General features: G+C 40.3%; 1 protein-coding gene across 1 annotated transcript; it reads left to right on the plus strand.

The window, feature by feature from the left end:
* The first annotated feature begins 14,769 nt into the window (after positions 1-14,769).
* LOC141836313 (CBS domain-containing protein CBSX5-like) lies at positions 14,770-16,354 on the plus strand. Its single transcript, XM_074723774.1, has 2 exons — positions 14,770-15,133; positions 15,366-16,354. Exons 1-2 carry the CDS (start codon positions 14,802-14,804, stop codon positions 16,201-16,203), a joined length of 1,170 nt encoding a protein of 389 aa, XP_074579875.1. The 5' UTR covers positions 14,770-14,801; the 3' UTR covers positions 16,204-16,354.
* Positions 16,355-24,740: the final 8,386 nt, after the last annotated feature.

Consider the following 24,740-nt stretch of genomic DNA (forward strand, 5'->3'; position numbering starts at 1 on the left):
TCCCCTCTTATTTTTCTTCTGAATTATCATTATTATTTATCTCTCTCTCTCTCTCTCTCTTCTCTTCTCTTCTCGCACCACTTATTATTTAATACATTTTTTTATACAATAATAAACTATTTATGGATCTATAATAAGCCTCTGCCACGATTTACAGTACTGCACTTGCTGCTCTGCTCTTTTACGCATTTCACATGTAATCTTAAAATTTGAAGCTTGGAATCCCGGCCGTCCAAAGAAACACACGACACCGTGGCCGTCTTGGTTAAATGACCAAAAGAGACTCAGGAGGCCCTGGCCGCCCCCTGGCTACGCACGCTACTGGAGTGGGACCCGCAGTTTCCTTGGTGATGGATAGAAGGGTAAGAAGGTGGTAGGTGCCTTCCGGTCTAAGCGATCGGGGCATGGATGTCATTTCGACCGTGTGATGTGATCCTACGTGCGGTATGTGATCTGAGAGGCCGATGGCTGTCCATTCGAATAGGAGGAGTAGATCCGCTGCGCGATAGGGATACCGAACAGACTTACGGATCACACTTGGCGGTGTCTAATTGGATCTCCTGATTAGGGGTGGTACGTTGTCCGTCAATAGAAAACGCGTTGCTGGAGCACGGACAAAGAGGCGCTCGATTTGTAGGCGCCATGAGGGAGCAATGTAACCAATGAAGTTCTGACAAGTGTAAAGAGAGGGGCCGCAGATGCGTAACGGTGGCTGATGTTAATGGGACTTGGGGAGTTTGTAAAGAAGGGTGAATGAACTTGTAGTTACGACGAAGTAAATTTATAAAAATAAATAAATTTATCTGTGCACAGTTCCAACGCGAGGCCAATTTATTCAAACTGAGCTTGGTCTGGTTCGAATGGTCCGGACCGGATGTAATTTGGATTATAGCTGATCCCAGCCAGTTAGATCCTATCACAGTTCGAAATTGATAATTCGACGATTTAAAATTAACGATGCGATGGTTCATGATAAATCAACCTTTAACCTTAAACAATCAAAATGATTATGATTCACAATTCAAAATTACTGATTTATACTTCGATTAACGATTTATCATAGTTCAAAATTATATTATTAAAAAAATATTTTAAAATTATAAATTTATAAAAAAATATAAAAAGGGTCCATACTTATTTAAGTTGCTTGCCTATTGATAACCATCATTTTGATATAAGATTTTGATACGTATATTTATATTTTTGATTTGTTTGCGTGTCTAATTTTGTATTTATTATATTATATTTTACGAATTGGATTCATTTTGAACTTAAATATAATTTATCTTTTATTTGTGAAATTATTTGAATATTTGAATGTGATCTTTGTAGACAATCAAAGGACCATGAATACGAGTCAGATCGAATCAAATTGAGTTCAAAATTAGATTTAAATGAGGAGATCAAATCTAGAACAAATTGAACGGTACATTCAAGATCCAAGGAGATCTAAGTCATCCGTTAAATATCTAGTCCATTTAAATTAATAGAGAGTAGATCTCAGCCATTGATCTTGATCTGAGTCTTGGATCAAGATTTAAACAAATCTCAACCCTTTGATCAGATCTGTGATTAGTAGCCATTGATTTCATATCTAAATCAAGGCATAGTGCTAGTTTGTTATCACGTCTTAAACTATGATATGAAGTATAGAATATCTGAAAAGTTTGTTATGCCAACACAAATGATTCATATCTTTTATAAAATCTTTTATGATTTATTTCAACCAAATTATAGTATGGATGCACCTTCATTCCTCTAACAGGCAGATACGCATGTCACATTCAGATGCCGGCGTGAAACAAATAATCTTTAAGATGAAGCAAACTCGGATTAAGATGAAAAGATAATTCTTACTATAACTCTTGACATTCTGAAGGCATTACCTACCTCAATTTGCTCTTACAAACTGAACAATAGTTCATATGAATGAAGTCTAACAATCATTGCGATAAACTTTAATGTTTAGAGAGATAACTTTGTGCAAAAGTTTTGAATAGCAAGCAACCAAAAGCGAGAAGTAGCATGTCATACAAAGTCTAAAATTTAAGGGAGAAAATAGGGTACCAATGGGGAGCATGATACAGAGTATTTGCAACTAGATACGCCAACTGCCATTGATCGTCCCAACATTCCTAAACCAACAGAAATGGAGACATTTAGGGAAAAATGTAATTCATATAATAGAATAGGGCTGAAAAGAAAAAAAGAAGCAAGAAGAAGTCAAGGTCAGGCACTTTCTATTCAAAATAGGAAGAGTAAAATGCCCGGCATTCTAATGCAACTATAAATAGAAATAACATGTTCCTCTGAAGACAAATCAAAATAAAATACAAAAAAAGCACAAACTGAGGGACCAAGTTGCAAAACATAAGTAGGCTATTCTAGGTATGGTAACAGAATGGCTCACTTCAAAACAACAAAAAAGATGTTAATATATATGTATGTGTAATTGGTTATCTATTAATACTTAAAAGATCTATTTTTCCCACTCATTCTTACTATAGCTTGATCCTCCTTATGATATGGATGAGTTTTGATAAAATTTGATCAAGACCCATCCAACAGCCTAAGCTATTATGAAAGGACCTAATAACAAATTTACAGTTTTAGCATCCTATTCACAAGCAAACTGGATTTAGGTATAAATATGGTTTAAATTTAAAGAGAATTTGAGGTCAAGTACATATGAAATTTGCACACGGAAGAACAAGATGATTAACTGAATAAAGACACATTCAAATTTAATGTATGTGTTAATACCATGTATTTTGATTCCATAAGCTTAAACTATTAGCAAAGCTTATGATTTATAATGCGTTGATTTACCAGTTTGCAATCAGATTTTACAAAAAAAATTCAAAGTTATCCCATGAATATCTATGGATATTATATCACCTGCAACTGATATGAATCAGTCCATTTCAAGGTAGGAAAAAAGTAATTTACCTGCAAAAAGGAGATTAAACACTATTATTAATTATTTTTCATGTTGTCACACCAACTTGAGAATACCTAGTGCTAAATTTCTGCGTCAATCAAAATATTGTATACGTATGCCAATGCAGAAATTTTAACAGAATTCCACACACGTGAAAAAAGCAAAATACACTTATGCCAGTGCATAAATTTTAACAAAATGCCTCACAAGTGCAAAAACAAGATACTGAATGGTAGCCTAATGGCAAGTGCAAGGTTAAGATGCCTAACAAAGCCTTTTTTGGCAACTGGACAGATTAGGGAGAAAGATGACTTATTCTAAAATTGAGTTTGAATGCTTATACTTCCATGATAATTGAAAACTTTAAAGTTCATTTAAGCACTAATTCATCTTGTTTTCAACAACCAAAAGTGTCAAAACTGCTACGCTAGTATGCTGATTTACAAGGAGTTACTTAATTGTAATAACTTTTGTGGCCCAAACAAACTTTCCTCAATAAACTTAAAAATAGTATGAAGCCTAACCCATTATTTCATTGCACCATATACAATTTATTTGTTCTGTAGAAGAGAGTAGTAAATGGCACTACTTTCACTAACTTTTCCAGCTTCTTTGCTGCATTTATCATTGCTCTTGACTAACTGGAATATAACTCCATCATAATATTCTTCTGACATTCATATTTGTTATTCATATTTGTTAAAAAGACTCAACATCTCAATTATTTTTTCATAGGTGTCTACCCAGCATCAGCAGCCCATGACAAAATCTGAGCCTACTTCTCTACTATAATTTGATTAGACCTTTGGTCGTAATAACATTTATCACCTTTTTATTTTGAACTTACTAATCGATTAATTGGATAACATCTAAAGGCCTCACAATTTTCCAAGTTGACCTTATTTTTACGTAACGATCATACATAAGTAATACAAACATAACGGAAGAAAGCCCTAAGAAAGACGCAGCAGATAAAATTCCCAATTTCTCACAGGCCGTCTAACTAATCAGATGAAAAAACTCTCTCTCTCCCCAATACTCATAGTCAAAACTCTCATAGCGATCTCCCAAAAAAAAAAAGCTAAGAAACTGATGAACATAAGAACTCAAAACAACAAAGCAGCAAGGGAGAGGCCAATTTAACAGAAAGAGATCAGTAAGAGAAACAGAAGAGGAAAGAAAGAAGAGGTGTACCTGAAGACTCGATGGATTTGGGCGGCGGGTCGATTGGAGACAACTCCTGGAGTATGGTGTGGAAGAAGAATGGAACCTGGGGCTGCGAATATCTTCACCGCCCCATTCGTGGACTCCGGACCAGCTCTTCGCGGTGATATCGGTCCCCACAGTTGCAGAAGGCAACCTATGCGGGCCGCGCACTTGCACAGTCGTGGGATTATGTGCGGACCATCCGATCTTGGTTTGGTTTTTCTTTTGGAGTAGGTAAAAAAATCTGCAGGACGCCTTGAGAGAAACATTAAATGGACATTTAAAAAAACAAATGTACATGTGATTTTGTTTCAAAAATAATCCTTGATTGTTTTGTAATAGCAGCTACTGATGATTATTACGATGGATAGAAGCTATTAGTAATTACTATAATATATAGAAGTTATTCCGTTGTTGTCCTAAGATATTTAGGACGAGTTTCTGATTTAGAATTTAAGATTTACATGTGTAGAAGTTTTTAAATAGCTGTTAGAACATGTAGAAGCTTATGAATAACTACTACAACGTATAAAAATTATCCAATAACTACTCTAATATATTTAAGATGAATTTATAATTTATGATTATAATAGCTATATAATAACTTCTATAATTATTTTAAAATGATTTTGATAAAGTTTAAATAATTTTGATAAAATTGATAAATAATATTTTGATATATTATTATTCAAATTATAAATTATAAATCTTAAATTCTAAACTTATCTTAAACATATTGTAGTAGTCAATTATGTAGTACACATTATAGTAATTATTGGGTAGCTTTTATATAATGTAAATCCCTAAATCTTAAACTCGCCCTAAACATAGTATAGCAGCTACTCATTAGCTTTTATACATTGTAACAGTTATTGTATAGTTTTTATATGGTATAAATTTTAAATCTTAAATTCATCATAAATATATTATCGTAGCAGCTACTGAGCAATTTCTACATGTTGTAATAGTTACTCGATAACTTTTATATATTGTAGTAGCTATCAATAGTTGTTACAACAATGCTTGATCAATGGTTATTTTTTAGATAAAATTATTGAAGGGACATTTATTTAACTTTAATTAGAAATTGATGCTCATATGATGGATGACCTTTTAATTTTAGTAACAAAAATAAAATCTATTATTTTGATTAGGGGTTGCACTAATTAACAATATTTTTGTACTCTCACAAACACACCAGTGCTTTTATATTATTAATTCAACCACTAAATAGTTATTAATATATATTTAAAACAATTTAATAGCTTTTTAATGATTAAAATGGATAAATAATGCATGAATTAGTTTGTAAAAGTAATATTATCATTTTAGCCATTGAAATATTATATGGATATAAAAATTAATTTTAACTTTGTCATGGATAATTGACTGTATATCCTATTAATTGTATAAGTATAACCTCTCAAGATCCTTTTTTCTTCTGCAAAAAGGTGGAATCTGTCATCTTAGCGGTCTCACACGATCGACCTCACGACTATTTATGAAGAAGTAAATTGAGAAACTGCAGTTGGTCACGACGCAGGAACCTCTCGAGAGTTATCCGGATGCTTAGAGATGTGAGTTCATTCATAACAGAAGACTATCACTTTGTCCTTCTCCACGAGTACTGTCGCAATACTTGTTCACAACCTCTGAAAAGGTTTAGCGTCTATTTTTCAACAAGTATTTAAAGTACAAGCAATATTATAGAAATTAACACTCGTTATCCAATTCTTCTTTTATTTCTTATTTTTTATTTTTTATACGAGGCTGTATGACTAATGAGTTTTCTCGTTACGAACAATGAAATATACTTAAAAGAGTAGGTCGGGTGGACCGAGGGGCAAAAGTCTAGTTGCGGCTAGGTGAAAAAGTCCTGGTGGGTCGAGGATTCAGGGGGGCCTGTGGTCCTTTGTTTGAGGGGGGGATTGTTGGGTTGCAAGGGTGCAAACATAGTCCCACATCTAAAGCACATGGAAAAGATCATGGGGTTAAAAGGATGGAAAGTATCTCCATTGGCATGAGGCCTTTTGGGGAGAGCCCAAGAACAAAGCCATGAGGGCTTAGGCCCAAAGTGGACAATATCATGCCATTGTGGAGATACGGACATCCTTTTGGACCCAACAAATATATTCGTCGCCAATTTCGTCCCCAATTGGCAACGAACAAGAAGTTTGTCACCAAATTGGGGACGAATAAGAAGTTAATCGCCAAATTCGTCGTTGAAATTAGCGACGAATTTATTTTCGTCGCAAAACTTCACTAAATCCCTAGATCTGAACTTTTCTTTTCTTCTCCTACGTGAACTTGGCGACGAATAACCGATTCATCGCCAATTTGGCGACGAATAACCGATTCGTCGCCAGAGTTGGCGACGAATAACCGATTCGTCGCCAAGTTGGCGACTAATTTGATTGTTCATCGCCAAATTGGCGACGAACAAGCAGTTCGTCGCCAATTTAGCAACAAATTTGGCGACGACGTCGATTTCGTCGCAAAAAATCACTAAAACCCTAGATTCAAACTTTTCTTTTCTTCTCCCATGCGAACTTGGCGACGAATCCGGTATTCGTCGCCAAATTGGCGACGAATACCTTATTCGTCGCCGAATTTGGCGACGAATTTGATTGTTCGTCGCCAATTTGGCGACGAAGTCAGTTTCGTCGCAAAAAAATCACTAAAACCCTAGATCCGAACTTTCATTTTCTTCTCCCACGCGAACTTTCTACAGCTCTCGCCGAAGAAAGTTCTCTCCCACGCGAACTTTCTCCTTCCCTCGCCGAAGCTCTTCCTCGCCGGTTCTCTCCCTCGCCGAAGCCAAAAAATGCTATTCATCCCCCTCTAGAGAATGCACCGATCCCAACAAATGAGCCTAATCCAACCTAATCAGATCGGGTATCAAGATCAACGGATCATGGCTAAGCCTTGACCATGACCAAGACCTATCTCTGCAGAACATGATAGAGATCAATCTATGCTTTCTTGCTAAAATTCTTCCTACTAGTTAACCCTAACAGATTTTACCTCAATCAAGAACCTTAGATCCAACCTAAGTTTCGGTTGAAGCCTCCCAAGTCTGCTGTCCACTCTACCAACTCCTCAGCAACCGAAACCTAAATCCAAACAACAGATCTGATCAAGCAACATAACTGATAATTTCTCACGAATTCAACCAGCAACGAATCCAATGCTTACCTCCGATTGAAACCTTAAAAACCCTAGATTTCAGCCCTCTTGATTCTGGAACTCGAGAGAGAGAGAGACGGCGCTCCCTGTTCGGGAAGAAGTCGACTGCTCTCTCGGCTGTGGCGACCAGAGATCGCGGCAATTGGGGCTGTGGCGTTGGCTGCTCGGCTACAGCGATAGGCGGTTGGGGGCTGCAGGCGTCAATGCCAGGAGAGGTGGATCGCGCTGCCAAGAACGAAGAAGAGGAGTGGCGAACAGTGAGTCGGCGAACAGAGGGAAGCAGCGCGAGTGGGAGAGATTTGCGATCTGGAAACACCCCCCTCCGCCTCGCCTCTTTATTCCTTCTCTCCTGCGCTCCCTAGCCGACGAAATCGACGAAATCGCCTGTATGAAGGAGACGCAGGCGTTACCATGCGAGAAAAAGGGTTCGGTCTGTAGCTGAACCGGGGTTTGGGCTGAACCGACTAAACCGAACCAAAAATTAACCCATTCTAATTGGGCTTAGGGTTTAGGGCTGGTTAACTAGGCTTTAGGGTTGGCCCATATCTTACACTTATGATGGGTGTAAATTTCAAATGTAATACCATATAGATATGTCTCCACATTTTGAGAGCAAATATGATGGCTGCTAACTTTAATTCGTGTACTGAATAGTTTTCATCATGATTTTTCAAGTGTCGGGACGCGTAAACTACTATTCAATCATGTTGCATTAGAACTACCCCTGATCCTTGGATTGACGCATCTGTGTAAAGCATAAATCCATCTTCCCCCGCGGGAATGACAAGGATAGGTGCAATCACTAGTCTTCACTTGAGTTCTTGAAAGCTAGCTTCTAAGTTTCATTCCATGAAAATTTGACTCCCTTTTTCATGAGTTGAGTCAAAGGTCTTGCAATCTTGGAGAACCCTCTAAGAAACGACGATAGTAACCCGCTAAATCCAGAAAGCTACAAACTTCTAATATTGTCTTGGGTGTCTCCCACTTAGTTATTACTTTAATTTTCTGTGGGTCCACTAATATGCCTTCTCTAGAGACTATGTGTCCAAGACAACAAAGGGAAGGTAATCAAAATGCATGCTTACTGAATTTTACATAGAGACGTTCTTTACGCAAAGTCTCCAACACTAATCGCAAATGTTCTTCATGTTCATCTTCGGATCTTGAATACACTAGAATGTCATCAATGAAAACAATCACGAACCGATCTAAGTAACCCATAAATACTCTATTCATTAAGTCCATAAAAGCTGTCGGGGCATTGGTGAGTCCAACAGGCATCACTCAAAACTCATAATGGTCATAACGTGTTCTGAAAGTTGTCTTCTAAATGCCCAATTCCTTGACTCTGAGCCAGTGGTATCCTGATCTCAAATCAATCTTGGAATAGATGCAAGCACCCTTTAATTGATCAAAGAGATCGTCGATACGTGGAATATGATATTTATTCTTTATAGTTACTGCATTCAGTTGTCTATAATCGATACAAAGTCTCATCATACCATCCTTTATTACGACCCGAAGCTGTCGTTCCCGCACATCAGGAGGTACCTCACTCGGTGATGATATAATAAAGGGACCAATACAATAACAGAGACATAACATAAAAGAGTCATCTCCATATTTTATTAGATAGAATAACCAAAAAGGAGTTTATTCAACCATTTATTATACCTCACGGGCAACCACCTGTACATGTAAAAATGACAAAGTACCATCAAACAAAATAAACCAAACCAAAATTTTTCTACGTCAAAGTCTCTGAGCAACTCTAAAGAAATGAATCAAGGTAGTATCAAATCTGTGCCTGCAAATCTGGAAGTCAAAGAATGCAGGTAGTTAGCCAAATGCTAAGTGGATAATCAGAAAAGATGTGCATGAATTTAATCTTATTTAAGAAGCCAAGGAAAATAGAATAGATCATATTTTATTATTGTAATTTCGTTTTCTTCATATCATTTTCCATTTATACATAATATATATGTATATATATCTGTATCTCTGTATTTATCAATAACTTCTCTTATTTTTGTCTGAAATCAGGTATTATCATTATTAAATATCATCACCAGTATTATCAATCCTTATTATTTAAACAAGTTATATCATCACCATTATAATCTCAATATGGTCAAATATTATAAACAGTATCAACATTTATATAATTAATTAAAAAGTGCATAACAGGAGCTGATATCATCAGAGTGTAGTAATAACTCATATATATGTAGGCTAACAGCCTCCTCAGAATATACTGTCGCATACGTTATCTAACGTACGGGCTAACAGCCCTCACCGGTGGAAGACAAGATAAACACTGACCGTGGCCTCTGCTCTACCACAATAATATGTGATCGGTCAGTGCTCTGGACCGAGGGCTACATCACGCCACCACTCCTCAGGTGTACGGTCCAGTACTCTGGTAAAACTCTGGTATAAAAACTAAGCTCTTAATTAACACCTTTTAATATTTATCATTTTCTTTTATCTCATTTTACGTTATATCTTTTTCATCAATTATCATCAGTGTTACATTCTCAGTATGTATCTTCCCATTTGGTCTAAACGACCAACTTAAATCAAATTACATATTGTTCATTCATTTAGGTATCATAATCAGAGTTTACATATAAAGGTAAGTATCAACAGGTAAAAGCTAAGTATCAACAGAAAGAAATATTAACCAGCAATGAATATAATAGATCAAGCAATGTAATGACAGATATCAATAGACAGAGTAAGTCAGAGTATCTATTAAATTTTAAAAACACCATTTTCCATTTTAATTACCCCTACATGAATTCCATGTGTGAGCAGGAAGTAAATCAATTATTTTTACCCTTTTATGATTTAATTATTTTAACCCTGTTTCAGTATTTTAAATATCACTTTAATCCCTTTCTTGAAAATAGGTATATAAGTATACATAATCAATTTTAATCTATTTATTCATGCACAAAGGTATATACGAGTCAAAGGACAGAATGTGCCCACTTTTATGCCTACCAAGCTCCGAGTGTCAGCAGATCAACGTGCCCCACTCGAACCAGTATCTACATATAATATTAAAATAATTTAAATAATCAAATATTACCCAATAAAAATAATAACCCAAAATCTAAACCTATTCTATACACTCTTTGGGCTAAACCTAGCACGCAGAAGGTAATGGAAACCCTAACGACGCAGTAACTTGTTTCTGCAAACAAAACAAGTCCAAAAAGAAGAGATTTCTTTTACCGTGAGAAAGAAAGGCGACGTTGGTCCAATAAATCGAGGCTCTCAATCGCGAAGCCTCGGAGGAGAAATCGCCTCTCGCAATCGGCGACTCACGACAAGCTCCGATCACCCTTGCGAAGGCAGCACTGGTCTTCCCCATGCGACGAGCTAGAACCAACCGGCGGTGGTGTTGAGCAGTGAAGAGAAGAGAAGGAGGATGAAGGGAAATCGTAGGTCTCCATACGGGCGAGTGGCAGGTGGTCGGCAGTGGCATCGCGGGCAGAAAGTGGCGGCGTTGCGGGCGCTGCAGGCGACGATCAACAGCAATCGTGGGTGGAAAGAGGCGGCATCACGGGTGCTGCAGGCGGCGATTGCGACGCAAAGAAATAGGGGGCGGTGCTCGCAATGGGAGGAGGTTAGGGTTTTCACCTCCTTAAATCGCATCCTCGCGATTTCCAGTCTGAGGGAGGCGGAGACTGCATCCCTCACGATCGCGATTTCGTCAGGTGTTTTTTTTTTACAAATTCTAACATCCTTCCCTACTAAAAGAAATTTGGGCCCCAAATTAATGTAACTAAGGGAAGTCGATGACTGAGAAAAACAGATGAGGATATTGGCGCGCATGCTATCCTCACGCTTCCAAGTTACTTCTTAATCAGAGTGATGCCTCCATCCAACCTTCACGAGGTGGATGCTTGTTGGTGCAATAGTTGCCCCAAGTGCATTGAGTTTCAATGTTTGGCTAAACTATGTTTGAAGTTAGGCAATTCTTGTTGATCTAACATGTGTGATGCAAGTTTGCAGGAAAGTCCAAGCGTAGTCTTGGCAAAGGAAAGTCCAAGGGTAGTCTTGGCAAAGAAAAGTCCAAGGGTGGTCTTGGCAAAGGAAAAGTCCAAGGGTGGTCTTGGCAAGGAAAAGTCCAAGGGTGGTCTTGGAAGAAGTCCAAGGGTGGTCTTGGCAAGGAGAAGTCCAAGGGTGGTCTTGGCAAGGAAAAGTCCAAGGGTGGTCTTGGCAAGGAGAAGTCCAAGGGTGGTCTTGGCAAAGACTTGACATGACAAAGCTGATGGAAGCATCTCAGGCTAGTGCAGGGAGGCATGAGGCTGTGGGAGGTGTTTGAAGGCCGAGGTCTAGGTCAAGAGAAGCTGAAATGGGATTTTTCAGCTTCACCAGTCGACTGGCCCTGCCAGCAGTCGACTGCTCATAAATCAGACGCACACAGAAAGATCAGTCGAGCCAGAGGAAGACAGGAGTCGACTGGTCAGTCGACTGGTGTTATGGTTAGTCGACTGTCGCCAGTCGACTGGTCTTGGACAGTCGACTGCTATTTGAACGTTGCAGAAAATTGGCAAGCATTTAATGCGCTTTAATGCGAGATTTTGTTGCCGATTGAAGGCATCAGTCGACTGGCCCTGCCAGCAGTCGACTGATGTTGCAGAGATTATAAAAGAAGCCTGCACGAGAACAACTCATCTTCTTCGCTATTCTTTCATTCTTTTGTGCTTCTTTTGAGAACGTTTGTGTTCTCTATTCTCTGCTTTATTCCTCTCCTCCTAGACAATATTTCATATCATATTGAGGAGATCTAAAAAGGTGTAAAGGTTTCTCCGCCTTCGAGTTTTCGAGAAGGAGAAGATTCATAGTGCATCGGGTGTGTGCGTGCGTGTGGATCCTTGGATTAGTCACCTCTGCGGAGGTGGATACCAAGTAAAATAAACCGGGTTAGCGTTGATCTCTGTCTTTCTCTTTTATATTTTTGCTTCCGCTAATCTCTGTGCAGAGAAAGATCAAGAAAAATCGAGAAACGCTATTCACCCCCCCTCTAGCTATTCAACCGATCCTAACAAGTGGTATACTATTTGAGAATGCATGCGGTTACTTGATGGTGTCTTAAAACTGATGGTAGGATTTGGTAAAGGCATGAGAAGCAGGTCAAGATAAATTGTGAAATATCAAATATGCATCTAGAAATATTACATTAAAATTTAAACCTTGTGGTAGCTAGGATAAAAATACCTGAAACACCTCTTGAATAAAGGCTTTTATTGCATTCTCACCAGCTTCATCTACATTCTGACCCCAAAAGAATAGATAGTTATGACTGCATGTTAATGATTTTGCTGCCTGTACCAAAATAACCATCATCTCTAAAACAATGCTATGAGCAGGAAAAAATAATCTGGAAGCACATACCTTCAATGCTAGCCATGCTCCTAGCTCCTTTAAGCAATATACAAACCTTGCATGCAACTTTGAAATCTTTTTAGTCAAGCTTGTCTTTGTTAATGAATCTTGCTTATCAATAGCTCATTGGAATACACAAGTGACTGAGCCCATGGCAAATATTCTAGGAAGCTCACAGGATGAACTTTCTAAATGACGATGGTAGAACTCCTCTCCTACAAACAAAACAGTTAATTCTGAATAGAAATTAAGATTTTGGGAGGTGGATTATTTGTTGATCAAATTCATAATAGAACCTGGTGATCCTTCATAGCACAGTAACTATCCAGGATTTGGAGAAGTATGATCCAACGACACTAGATTTCTGCTGCAAGCTCGCTAATCGATACTCGAAGCTCGCTATCATATGACGATGGTAGAACTCCTCTCCTACAATCAAAACAGTTAATTCTGAATAGAAATTAAGATTTTGGGAGGTGGATTATTTGCTGATCAAATTCATAGTAGAACCTGGTGATCCTTCATCGCACAGTAACTATCCAGGATTTGGAGAAGTATGATCCAACGGCACTAGATTTTTGCTGCAAGCTCGCTAATCGATACTCGAAGCTCGCTATCCAGGATTTTTGGTCTACAACAAGTAGTCCACTGTATCTTCCTCATAGTCCAAGAAGCAACAAGTAAACCATAAACCCTAATGATGTCAGTGAGGAGAAGACCTTCATTAAGCCACCAGTCGACGCAAGATCTCGACCCTCAGTAGTAGACTGAATACGCTTTCCTCCCTCGCGCGATGCAGAGAGGATCACCGGAGGGTCGAGCCGCCTGCGACCGCGAAGGAGATGCGACGCCGAGCGCGGAGGCGGACTTGGCAAAGGAGGGTCGACGTCGGTTGTGATGGAGAGAGGATGGCGTCGTCGCTCGAGACGACTGCTAGGGTTTGAGCGACGGACGACGTGCAGGAGGGCCGACGGTGACGGGGATACAAACTCCGCAGGCCACAAAGGAAGCGGAGCGAATCGGGAAGGCTTTCGAGCGTAGGAGGCCGATTTTGGGATCTCAGAATCACCGTGGAGAGCAGACGAGGGAGAGGGAAGCGTGGCGATTTTGAGGTTTGGCCGCGCGATTTGAGAGAGGCGGGATTTTGTAGGGTTTCCTTCGTTTCGGCGGCCACGGTGGACGATGCGGTGGACGATGCACAGTGAAACTTCTCGCCACGTCAGATGTCGCGGACGGATCGCGTAAATAACTCGCGCAGGATATCATATCTATATATATATATATAAATTCCTTCTCAAGGATATTAATACCTAGAAGCTCTAGAAGCCCAATACTTGATACGTCTTCTCATTATTTATTTATTTATTCTTTATAGATGTAGATTTTTTATTTTAATATTTATACCATTATCCGTCTTCAAAATTTAATTGGGTCTAAAATTCCATATCTAAATTATTAAAAAATAAATAGTGTATTAAATGATAATTGAAAAAAAAAACACTCCTCCTATATATATATATATATTTTAAATTATTTTTTTCTTCTTAAGGATATTAATACCGTAGAAGCTCAGTGCTTGACACATTCTCTCATTATTTTATTTATTTATTCTTTATAGATGTAGATTTTTTTTATTTTAATATTTATACCATTAGTTGCGGTAAATATATCAGAATGTGAAAAATAATAAATGGAAATTGTGGCGGCTATTTCTTTTTGCAATACATTTTCCTTCTTTATTAAAATTGTTTGGCCAAATTTAATTAAGATAAAATATTTGCTTAATTAATCAAATATTTATAAATTAATTTTTAATTGTAATATATTATAGATTATTTTTTTATGGAAAGATGATTTTATAATATAATATTTACGATGAAGTGATGCGTGATTGATCATTCAAAAAATTAAATATTTAAATTTAAAAAATAATAATAATAATAAATCGGATAGCTTCTCCTACAGCCAGTCAGACGGCCCCTATTTATAGCACTCGTCTTCCCCACTTTTCCCTCCTCCACCTCTCCCTTCGTTTCTTCTCTTTCCTCAGGTTTCGGTTATCCAGTGCATGGCAGTGAGATTGGTGTCGAATGAGGTGTCGGACCTCTGCATCGGGAAGCCGGCGGTGAGATCTCTGCCTCCCTCCGCGTCTACCGTAGGCGACGTCCTCGCCGCCCTCAGGAAAGGCGACGAGCCCCACCTTGCCGTTCTTGTCGTCGATCGGACCGCGCCGGAGAAGAGGAGTACTGTCTCCGGAAAGCTTTGCGTCGCTGACGTCATATGCTACCTCTGCTCCGAAGGAAACCTTGCTTCGCCGGCCGTCGCGCTCGAGCGGCCCGTCTCCGCCCTCCTTCCTGTGGGCGGTGGCGGTCTTGTCCGCCGCGTCGAACCACAGTTTAGGTACTCTTTTGTCGTTTACTGGAAAGGTTTTTTAGGTCATTTATCTCTCTTACCTCGTGGTAAAATTAAATGGTTCTTTCTTTATTCTTGTTGAAAGGGGGAAAATTTTTTGATTCGATGTTTTTTGTAGAAATTTTTAGGGATCTGAACGAACTCCAATTTTTTTACTACTTTCTCAATTTGATTAGCAAAGATTAGGGTTTTCAGCTTTGTGATTTGGATCGAATTGCAGTATACTGGAAGCCCTAGATCTGATCCTGGACGGAGCGCAGAGCTTGGTGGTTTCCATCCGCTCAGTCGGCAGGAAGAAGGTCGTCCATGGCGGCGCCGGCGGTGCGGTCGCCGATTTCTGCTGGCTGACGCACGAGGACTTCGTCCGCTACTTCCTCAACTCCATCGCCCACTTCTCCCCCATTCCTACCCTGTCCATCGACGCCCTCGGTCTCGTCCGCTCCGCCGACGCCCTCACGGTCTGCCACGACGAGCCCGGCCTCGCCCTCGTCCCCCTCATCCGTCGAGCTCTCTCCGACCAGACCGCAGTCGCCGTCGTCACTGACGATGGGCGACTGCTGGGTGAGATCTCCCCTGCCTCTCTTTGTGCCTGCGACGAGACGGTCGCGGTGGCAGCTGGCATCGCCACCCTCACGGTGGGCGACCTCATGTCGTTCATCGATTACTATGGCTCCCGGCCGGACTCCCTTGTCCGCCTCGTCAAATCCAGGCTAAAGGAGAAAGGCTTGAAGGAGATGCTCGAGCTGATGGAAGACGAGTTATCCTCGCTTTCCAACTCCTCCTCCTCCTCAACCTCGTCGTCGTCCTCCTCCGATGACGAGCTGGGGGGAAAGCAGCTGAGGAGGCTGAGGTCGAGGTGCCTTTCCACGGGCAGACGGGCTGAGGAACCGGAGGTGTGCCACCCAGGGAGCTCGCTGGTGGCGGCGATGGTGCAGGCTCTGGCGCACCGTGTGAGCTACCTGTGGGTGGTCGACGAGGACGACTACAGCCTCATGGGGATCGTAACGTTCGCGGACATGCTGAGTGTGTTCAGGGAGCAGCTGCTATGTCCTCCGTGAGGCCGGAGATAGAAGCCAATCAATCACACGGGCGAAAGACGAAGGAGACGATTACACTTTCAGAGAAAGAGCCTGTACCTGATTTCTCCCATGGTTTTGAAGAGCTGCTGTTTGTCGATAATTCAGAAAGAAAATATCTGTTTTGACTGAATGTTTACTGTAAAATATGTTATCTTGATCCTCCTCATTCGGGTTGTTTTTATTATTCCGATTTGATCGTTGATTATATTTGTATTAGATCCGATAGAATTTATATATATCTCTACAATGGTACGATATTGTTCATTTTAGATCCACGTTCTTATGATTTTGTTTGTTCACTTTGGACATATGCCCTCATGGTTTTATTTTTGGGTTTAACAATGTCAACGGACTCTTTATTGGTACGGATCTCAACGGATCTGTACGGATCTGTACCCTTAACGGTCCCAACAGACTTTTTATTAGGAGTTATGATATTACTGTTAGATAAGATGAAATCCATATATATTTTCATAACGGTACGATATTGTTCACTTTGGACCTACGTCTTCATAGTTTTGTTTGTTCACTTTGGACCTACGTCTTCATGGTTTTATTTTTGGATTTAATGGTCCCAACGGATTCTTTATTGGTACGGATCTGTACCCTTAACAGTCCCAACAGACTTTTTATTAAGAACTATGATATCACTGTTTGATAAGATGGAATCCATATATATTTTTATAACGGTATGATATTGTTCACTTTGAGTGTACATTCTCATGGTTTTGTTTTTAGGCTTTACCTAAAAGGTCTCGTATTAATGAGATATTTTTCATCTTATAATCTTAAAATCTTTTTCATGTATTTCCAATGTGAAATTTTGATTGCATTCCAATAATTCTTTATTTTAACGGTAGATTAGTGAGATTGTTTACTCACTCTGAACACACAACAAACCTATGTGGATGCATTTCATGGCTTCCTTAGCTTGGCATTCGTTAAAGAGCATTGAATCCACGAGCTCGAATGCCTTGTCATCGTTCCATAACTCCCAAGGCTATCGAAGCCATAGTATAACTAGGGGCTTTAGAGTAGGAAAAGTAGTATTGGAGGAATACAATCTCTTTACGCGCGTGTTCATATTGTCCTGCATAAGAGGTTTTGTTCATTTGGCTTTGCATAAGTTCCTCCATTCCTTTCCCCACTTATGATCTCCAAGAGGATAACCAACTAAATACGTATATTGTGGAGTCATGTTTTGACTACACTTGGAATTAGGGATGATATTTATTGGATGTTAGACCAGGTAGAATGGATCCGCCTTCATGAACATGAAATTCCCTACCTACATAAAAATCACTCTAGAGTTTCTGAGTTATGTAGAAGCAAATATTTTGCAAGGGGAGGGGTGTGACGAAGGTCATATTACATTCCATCTATTTAACGAAGAGCAAAATTTGACCTTAGAGCAATTCAATTCAAGTTATGAGCTACCATGGGGTGGCAAAAGAAGAGATCTCAATGGTTTTAATACTTGTCATTTCTGAGCAGAAATTATCAAGGAGAATTGATATGATCCTTCTAGAGTGAAAGAGACCGTCCTATTATGGCACATACTATTTTTGAATGTGCAAATAGTAACGGAGTAGTTTGTCACAGTGAGTTAAATGTTTTTGTGGGTCATGTTATGTAATGTTAATCTTGACACATATAGTTAGACACCTTACTAAAGTTGGTAGAGCATCGACGAAGAATGTTGTCATTGGTGGACTGGTTACTCCTATTGCCCTAGCCCTTAATTATGATTTAATCGGACTTAGGATGTCGTGGGTAGCAACAGTATTGACCTAGAAGCTTGTATTGCTATCCGCATGATCATTAAGGATGGTGATTATTATTGCCTGGTCCTTAAGGACCAACTCCCACATCCTGTACCCAATCCTGATCATACTTCAGTCTAAACCGTGTCAATTGGGTCTTCTTCACTATCCCTCCTTTAGAGCCTATTGATAGGAAGGATTCAGTCTCCGGAGCATAGTTGAGTTGGTTACGATGGAACAGAATTATTGAAGTGGAAAAGGGTTGAATTTCGACGAAGCCGAGGTAATACCATCCTCCATCATGGTCAACTATAACTTTTCAATTTACCTTCTCATAGATGATTGTGGAGCCAATCGTGTGGAACCGCTAGGATGATGGATTCCAGGAAGGACCAATCTCACTTATCCACATGAGCTTCTCTGCCTAGATATTCTGTTTTTCCTTTTGCTCTACAAGAGGCATTCAGGCTACAACTTGGTGAGGGTCGTGGTTCTTGAAGTATTCGCGGCAGCTCTTCTTCCTCAAGATGGGCACCGACGAGCACACCTTCTGCGGCGATGCCTGCGGAGTTCGATCAGGCGTCTACGGCGGGATCATGGTGCATCGCGCAGGCCCCGTGGGGCAGCCCGTCGATGTACTCCGCTGGCGAGGTGGAGGCGAACGCGACGGCAAGGAGCTACGTGCTGGTGCAATGCACGCGGGATATCTGACAGCTGACAGATGCCAGATTTGATTGGACGGCAGGATCAGGAGGAGGATGGCATCGTGTGGGGGAGAATGATATTGCTTTTTGCTGTATGTCAAAAAGGGGGAGAATGAAATGGTAAAATTAGACTTTTATGATTATTCATGGTTATTTATTCATGGTTATTTATTCATGCTTAGCTTTTATGACGTTCATTAATACACATTAACTCTGATTAGAGCATTATTACTGAAGTTATTATACATATTGTATTAAAGACCTAACTTAAAATGATTTTTGCTAAACATAAAAAAGGGAGAGATTGTTGGTACAATTTTGCCCCAAGTGATTTAGATTTTAATGTTTGGCTAAATCAGTTTAAGTTAGGCAATGTTTGTGATCTAACATGTGTAACTTAAGTTCACAGGAAAGTCCAGGTTGGAAGACATGGCAAAGGTGAAGTTCCGGAGGCGCGGCCTCTTGGCAAAGGTGAAGTCCCGGAGGCGAGGCCTCTTGGCAAAGGATGAAGTCCTGGAGGCGCGACCTCTTGGCAAGGAAAAACTTAGCAAGACGAAGCCGAGGGGAACGTCTCAAGCTAGTGCAAGGAAGTGCACAAGGCGTATGGAAGGCGTTTGAAGACTTGCACCAAGGCTAAGGGGTGAAGAATAAGATGAAAGGGAAGCTTTCAGCTTGAGCAGTCGACTTGCCCTGCTAGCAGTCGACTGGTGATTGATCAGAAGCACACACAAGCGAACTCAGAAGCATTAGTCGACTGACACGGTAGCTTCAGTCGACTGGGGCCAAACAGAGAGTTCAGTCGAGTGAAGCAGTCGACTGGCATCAGTCGACTGGCGTTGGAGCAGTCGACTGATAGACTACCGTTGGGTGACAACTGGCCAATTAAATACGTATTAAATAGCCGTTTGAAGTCCATCAGTCGACTGGCCTTAGGAGCAGTCGACTGATGTATGGAATTTTATAAAAAGAGCAGTCAACGTCGAAGACAAACACACTTGCTTCTCTCACCTTTCTGATTGCTCTTTGATATTGTAAAACTCTCCATCTTCCTCCTCAAAACCTAAAAACTTATCCTGTACGAGGAAGAGAGCTGTTTGTAAAGGTTTCTCCGCCTTCGAAGCTTGCTTTGAGAAGGAGGTTTCTTCATAGTTGAATCGTCGGTTGTGTATGTGGATCCTTGGATTAGTCACCTCATTGAAGTGGATACCAAGTAAATCGAACGGGTTAGCGTTTGATCTTCTTCTTTCTTATTATTATTTGCTTCCGCTAACTATCTCGCAGAGAAAGATCGAAAAATACTATTCACCCCCCTCTAGCGAACGCCTCGATCCCAACAGACACTTCAGGTCCGCCTGAGGGATTCCTCCCCCAAGAACAAAGGCAAACTAATTTGCCCTAATGATTGTACCTCATGTCCGGAGAATCCGAACAGAGTCGTGGACATAGGTTGCAATTTTTACTGATCGATATGCATCCAATCAAAAGCATCTTTGTACAACACATTGACCGAGCTTTCCGTATCAACAAATACCTTAGCCACATTATAATTGACAATAGTGGCTTGGATCACTAAGGCGTCGTCATGCGGAGGTGGCTACTCCCTCCAAATCTTGAAGTCCAAAATGAATAAGAGAGCCTCCATCCTGACTTTTGTCGGCTTCAAAACCATATGTTTCTAATCATCGTCCGTGAGCTTTCTTAGCACAGTGGGAGTCACCATCTGTTGTGCCCCCCGAGATCATGTTGATATCTCCTCGGTAGGCGGCATTATCCTATCTGTCCTGACCGACAAATCTCTGCTTAGCCCGAGGTTCATCTTGATGCTTGATCTCGCCTGTCGCGGTCAGCTCTAGGGTGTCTCGCCGCTGCTCTAGCCGACATGGAGAAGGACATTGAGGGAGCTCTAGATCTCTTCGAGGGGTCGGATCGACCACATGTTGATAATGTTGGCATCGGGGATCGTCGCGTTGGATATCCTTGATAGGAGCATGTCGAGTAGCGGTGAATAAGGATTCCTTACTCTCCTACCGCTCATTTATGATGCGACTGACCTCTTGGCCCAATTGTTGACATTCCTGGGTGTCATGAGCGTAGGATTAATGGTATCTGCAGAAGCGAACCGATTTTTTCTCAGGTTAACTCAAGCCTGCAATAAAAAGAGGAGCGAACTCTACCACCTGAATGACTCGCTCATTTTTGTAGTTAAGCAACTTAGGTGGGACTTCATTTTTTGAGAAAAAGGGGCAGGTTTCTTATTCAATCGAGGAGTGGTTACGACATCGACCTTTCAGGCCAACTGGGTTTCCTCCAGATGAATGTATTTTGCAGCTCACTCCAACAATTGTTGGTAACTACCAGGAGACTTCTTTACCAAGTATCTAAAGAAGTCTCCCTCCATCAACCCTTGGGTGAAACCGCTGATGAGGATGTCCGAAGGAGTAGACGAAACGTCCCAGACAACCCGATCGAATCGCTGAAGATATTCTCGCAAAGTCCCCCGAGACTTCTATTTCAAGGTAAACAAATTAAGATGTATTTTTTAATATTTTTTGCTGTTGGCAAACTAGTGTAGGAAAACGACTTTAAAGTCTCTAAAACGATGAATGAAAGAAGTGGGGAGTCATTTAAACCATTTTTGGGCAGAGCCTAACAAGGTGTTCAAGAAAACGTGGCACTTCACTCTGTCAATATAACGATGCAACAAGGAGACATTCTCAAAATGGTACAAGTGATCTTCTGGGTCTGTGGCCCTCGTATACTCGTTTATTTGCAGTTGTCGGAAGTGAGGAGGTCATTCTTGCTCCAAGACTTCTCTGGAGAAATGAGTTTCTTCTTCTGAGATTCATGCGAATCCTCCCGTGGCGGGGCTGCGTCCTCGGTGATAGGCGGTAAAGCTTGACTTACCGGATGAGCTTCGGCTAACGAATGGAGGATCCCAACAGTTTGTGGTTGTAGAGGTTATTGGTGTCACAGTGCCTCTTGCACGGCCCTACGGATCAACTGATCTAGATCCGTAGGTGTCATGGTTATCACCTCATCGTGGTATCTTTCCCCAACTGAGTCATGATTGTCAGTCAATCTTTTAATGTTAACCATCACGACATTTTAGCTCAGATTTCCCACAGACGACGCCAATTTGTTCCAGCAAAGCACCATAGATGGTCAAGCCACAAATCAACGAACAGTCCAACATGTGCGACTTCCTAGAAGAGCTCGATGGGGAGGATGATGGAAACTTAAAATACACTTTAGAAAGAGGTTAAATTGGTGTCGAGGAGTCCTGACAGACTACTCCGACGCTCAAATTAGAGTTCTTCGAAAGTGGAAGATTACTTTAGCAAGGAAGATGAAAAAGAAAAGAGTTCAGAGAGTCAAACCTCCTATAAGACTTCGCTTAGGGTTTTTATAGTCATCTAAAAACATCTCCACATTAGATGGGATGGTACCATTATGGAAACCTACGAAAGGACCAAATCCGACAGCCATTTGTTTTTGGTCTTATATGCAGAAAAAATAGTATCCGAGGGGACTAGGTCTGATAACCTCGTAACCACTTGCTTATTCTTAAGCTACCGTGTGTCCTCAAGAATATTCGTGTTCTCCATTAGTGGGTCCATAGAGGATGAGGGTTCGCAGACTATGTAAAAGTGGGGCCCAGGACTGAGGCGCAAACCTTGAGGCCGAGATAGGACTTGGGATCGAGATGACCGAGATGATGTGCCCGAGATGGGACTCGAGACCAAGATGGCTGAGACGATGTATCCGAGATGGGACTCAGGACCGAGATGGCTAAGACGGTGTGTCCAAGATAGGACTCGTGACTGAGATGGCCTAGACGTTGTGTCCGAGATGGGAATCAGGATCGAGATAGCCGAGATAGTGTGTCCGAGATGGGACTCGAGACCGAAATAGTTGAGACGGTATATCCATGATGGGACTCAGGACCGAGATAGTCGAGACAGTGTGTCCGAGATAGGACTCGGAATCGAGATGGTCGAGATGGTGTGTCCGAGATGGGACTCAAGACCGAGATGGCCGAGATAGTGTGTCCAAAATGGGACTCGGAACCAAGATGGCCGAGACGGCATATCCGAGATGGGACTCGGGACCGAGATGGCCGAGGCGGCATGTCCGAAATGAGGCTCAGGACCGAGGTGGCCGAGATAGTGTGTCCAAGATGGGACTCGAAATCGAGATAGCCGAGACAGCATGTCTAGGATAGGACTTGGGACCAAGATGACCAAAATAACATTGGAAACCAAGTAGAGGTCAAGGACCAAGATGCCACGAAGGCCGAGATGAGGTCCAAGTTCAAGACGACGTGAAGGTCGGGATAATTATGGGGGTCTGCCCAACCTTCACTTGGGTGGAGTTCTACTCCCTTGGGTTATGTTGACTCATACTGCCAAGTCAATATTAGGCTTGATTTTCACTTGACTCTTGATCTCCATCCGAGAAGGGAACGCATCATCCATTGCACCTCCATCACAATAATTAATGGTTTATTACACGCTTTAAAATCCTTGTTAAATATTCATTTTTTTAAAAAATGGATTCTAGAAGGGTAGAAAGTTGAAATAATTTTTTTCAAAAATTTCCTTTTGATTTAAAAGGTATTTTTCACAAATCTTTTTAATAATTCTTTTAAAATGTTTCTCTTTTTCAATTTTTTTAAATTTTTACAAATCTTTTTGAAAAATTCTTTTAAAAATTTTCTATCTTTTTCAAAAATTCTTTTAAAATTTTTCTATCTTTTAAAAAAAATCCTTTTAAAATTTTTTTCTTCAAAATTTCCTTTTTCTTTTAAGAATCTTTTTCAAAATTTCCTTTAAATTTTTTTTCTTTTAAAAAACTTTTTTAAAATTTTCAAACTTGCTTCAATATTAATCTTTTAGGAATATTTTTAAATACCCAAATTGCCTATTGCTTATCTTTTTGGTCTCCCAGGTAATTTTTTTAATTTATGTCAAAGGGAAGAGGATGGGTTAAAAGCTAAGTTTTTGCTTTGGTTTTTGCCTTGGTTTTAAAAAGGTTAAGTGTTTTTAGTATTTTCAAAATCTTAAGGATGTTAAGTTCACGGGGATAAATTAAGTTAAGGGAAGCTTTTTGAAAGCTTCTTGAAAATTATTTTCTTAAGTGTTTTATATTTTCTTAACTTTAAATTTGATTGTCATAATTAAAAAAGAGAAGATTGTTAGTGCAAGGAGCACCAAATAATCGAATCTGAATTTTAATATTAACAAATCAAATTTAAGTTTAATTGTAATCTAACAATGTTGAGCAAGTGTGTAAGTAGCTCAACTAAGAAAATTCTAGTAAGTCAAGTTGATTGAATACTAAACGAGTGAAAGTCCTAGTAGGCCAGTTGGACCAGTGACTAGGCATGACTAAGTCTAGATGGTTCAATGGACTAAATATCTAACAAGAAGGACTTGATGGGTCAGTGAGGACCGAAGGTCAAGTCAGAAAAATTTTAGAGGTCAAGTGATTGAATATTGAGCAGAGAAATACCAAACGGGTCTGGAGGACCAAAGTTTAGCTACCAGTAAGTTGAGATAAGTTCATGGAGTAGAGTAGTTCTTCCAAAAAGAAGAATGAGTAAGGACAAGTCCTCTTACGAAGATATCCTTAGGCGACAGTCCGACTAAGGAATTCACTTGAATTTTAAAGTCGAGATTGGACAGTCAAGTAACTATCAAAGTTAAAATCATGCTTTTTATTATTATATTCTATGTTAAACCTTGTTTTACAGAATCGGTAGACTAATCAACCGGAACGATAGATTGAACAGGTTCAGTAGACCAATTGGCTGGATCGGTAGATTGAACGCTAATGTGTCAGCCAAGTCCTTCAGTGTGCTAACGTGGCATCCGATGTGGATTGGCTTAGTCTCAGATTGTTGATGTGGCACAAAATCATGACAACTTGGCTGACATGGCGAAGGGATAAGGGTTAACTGTCTGACGTGGTATAGGGACTGATCAAGGATAAGGACTGAGCTACTGACGTGGCAGAAAAGCCTCATCAACAAGCTAACATGGCGGAACGG

The sequence above is a fragment of the Curcuma longa genome, chromosome 10 (genome assembly GCF_044706935.1).
Source record: "Curcuma longa cultivar G26 ecotype Majalengka, Jawa Barat chromosome 10, ITB_CL_G26_1.1, whole genome shotgun sequence".
Lineage (NCBI taxonomy): Eukaryota > Viridiplantae > Streptophyta > Magnoliopsida > Zingiberales > Zingiberaceae > Curcuma > Curcuma longa.

Excerpts from the sequence above, each read along its gene's own strand:
- LOC141836313 (XM_074723774.1), top strand. The coding sequence starts at position 14,802 with ATGGCAGTGAGATTGGTGTCGAATGAGGTGTCGGACCTCTGCATCGGG. Across the intron at positions 15,134-15,365 it reads CGCGTCGAACCACAGTTTAG|TATACTGGAAGCCCTAGATC; the intron begins GTACTCTTTTGT and ends ATCGAATTGCAG.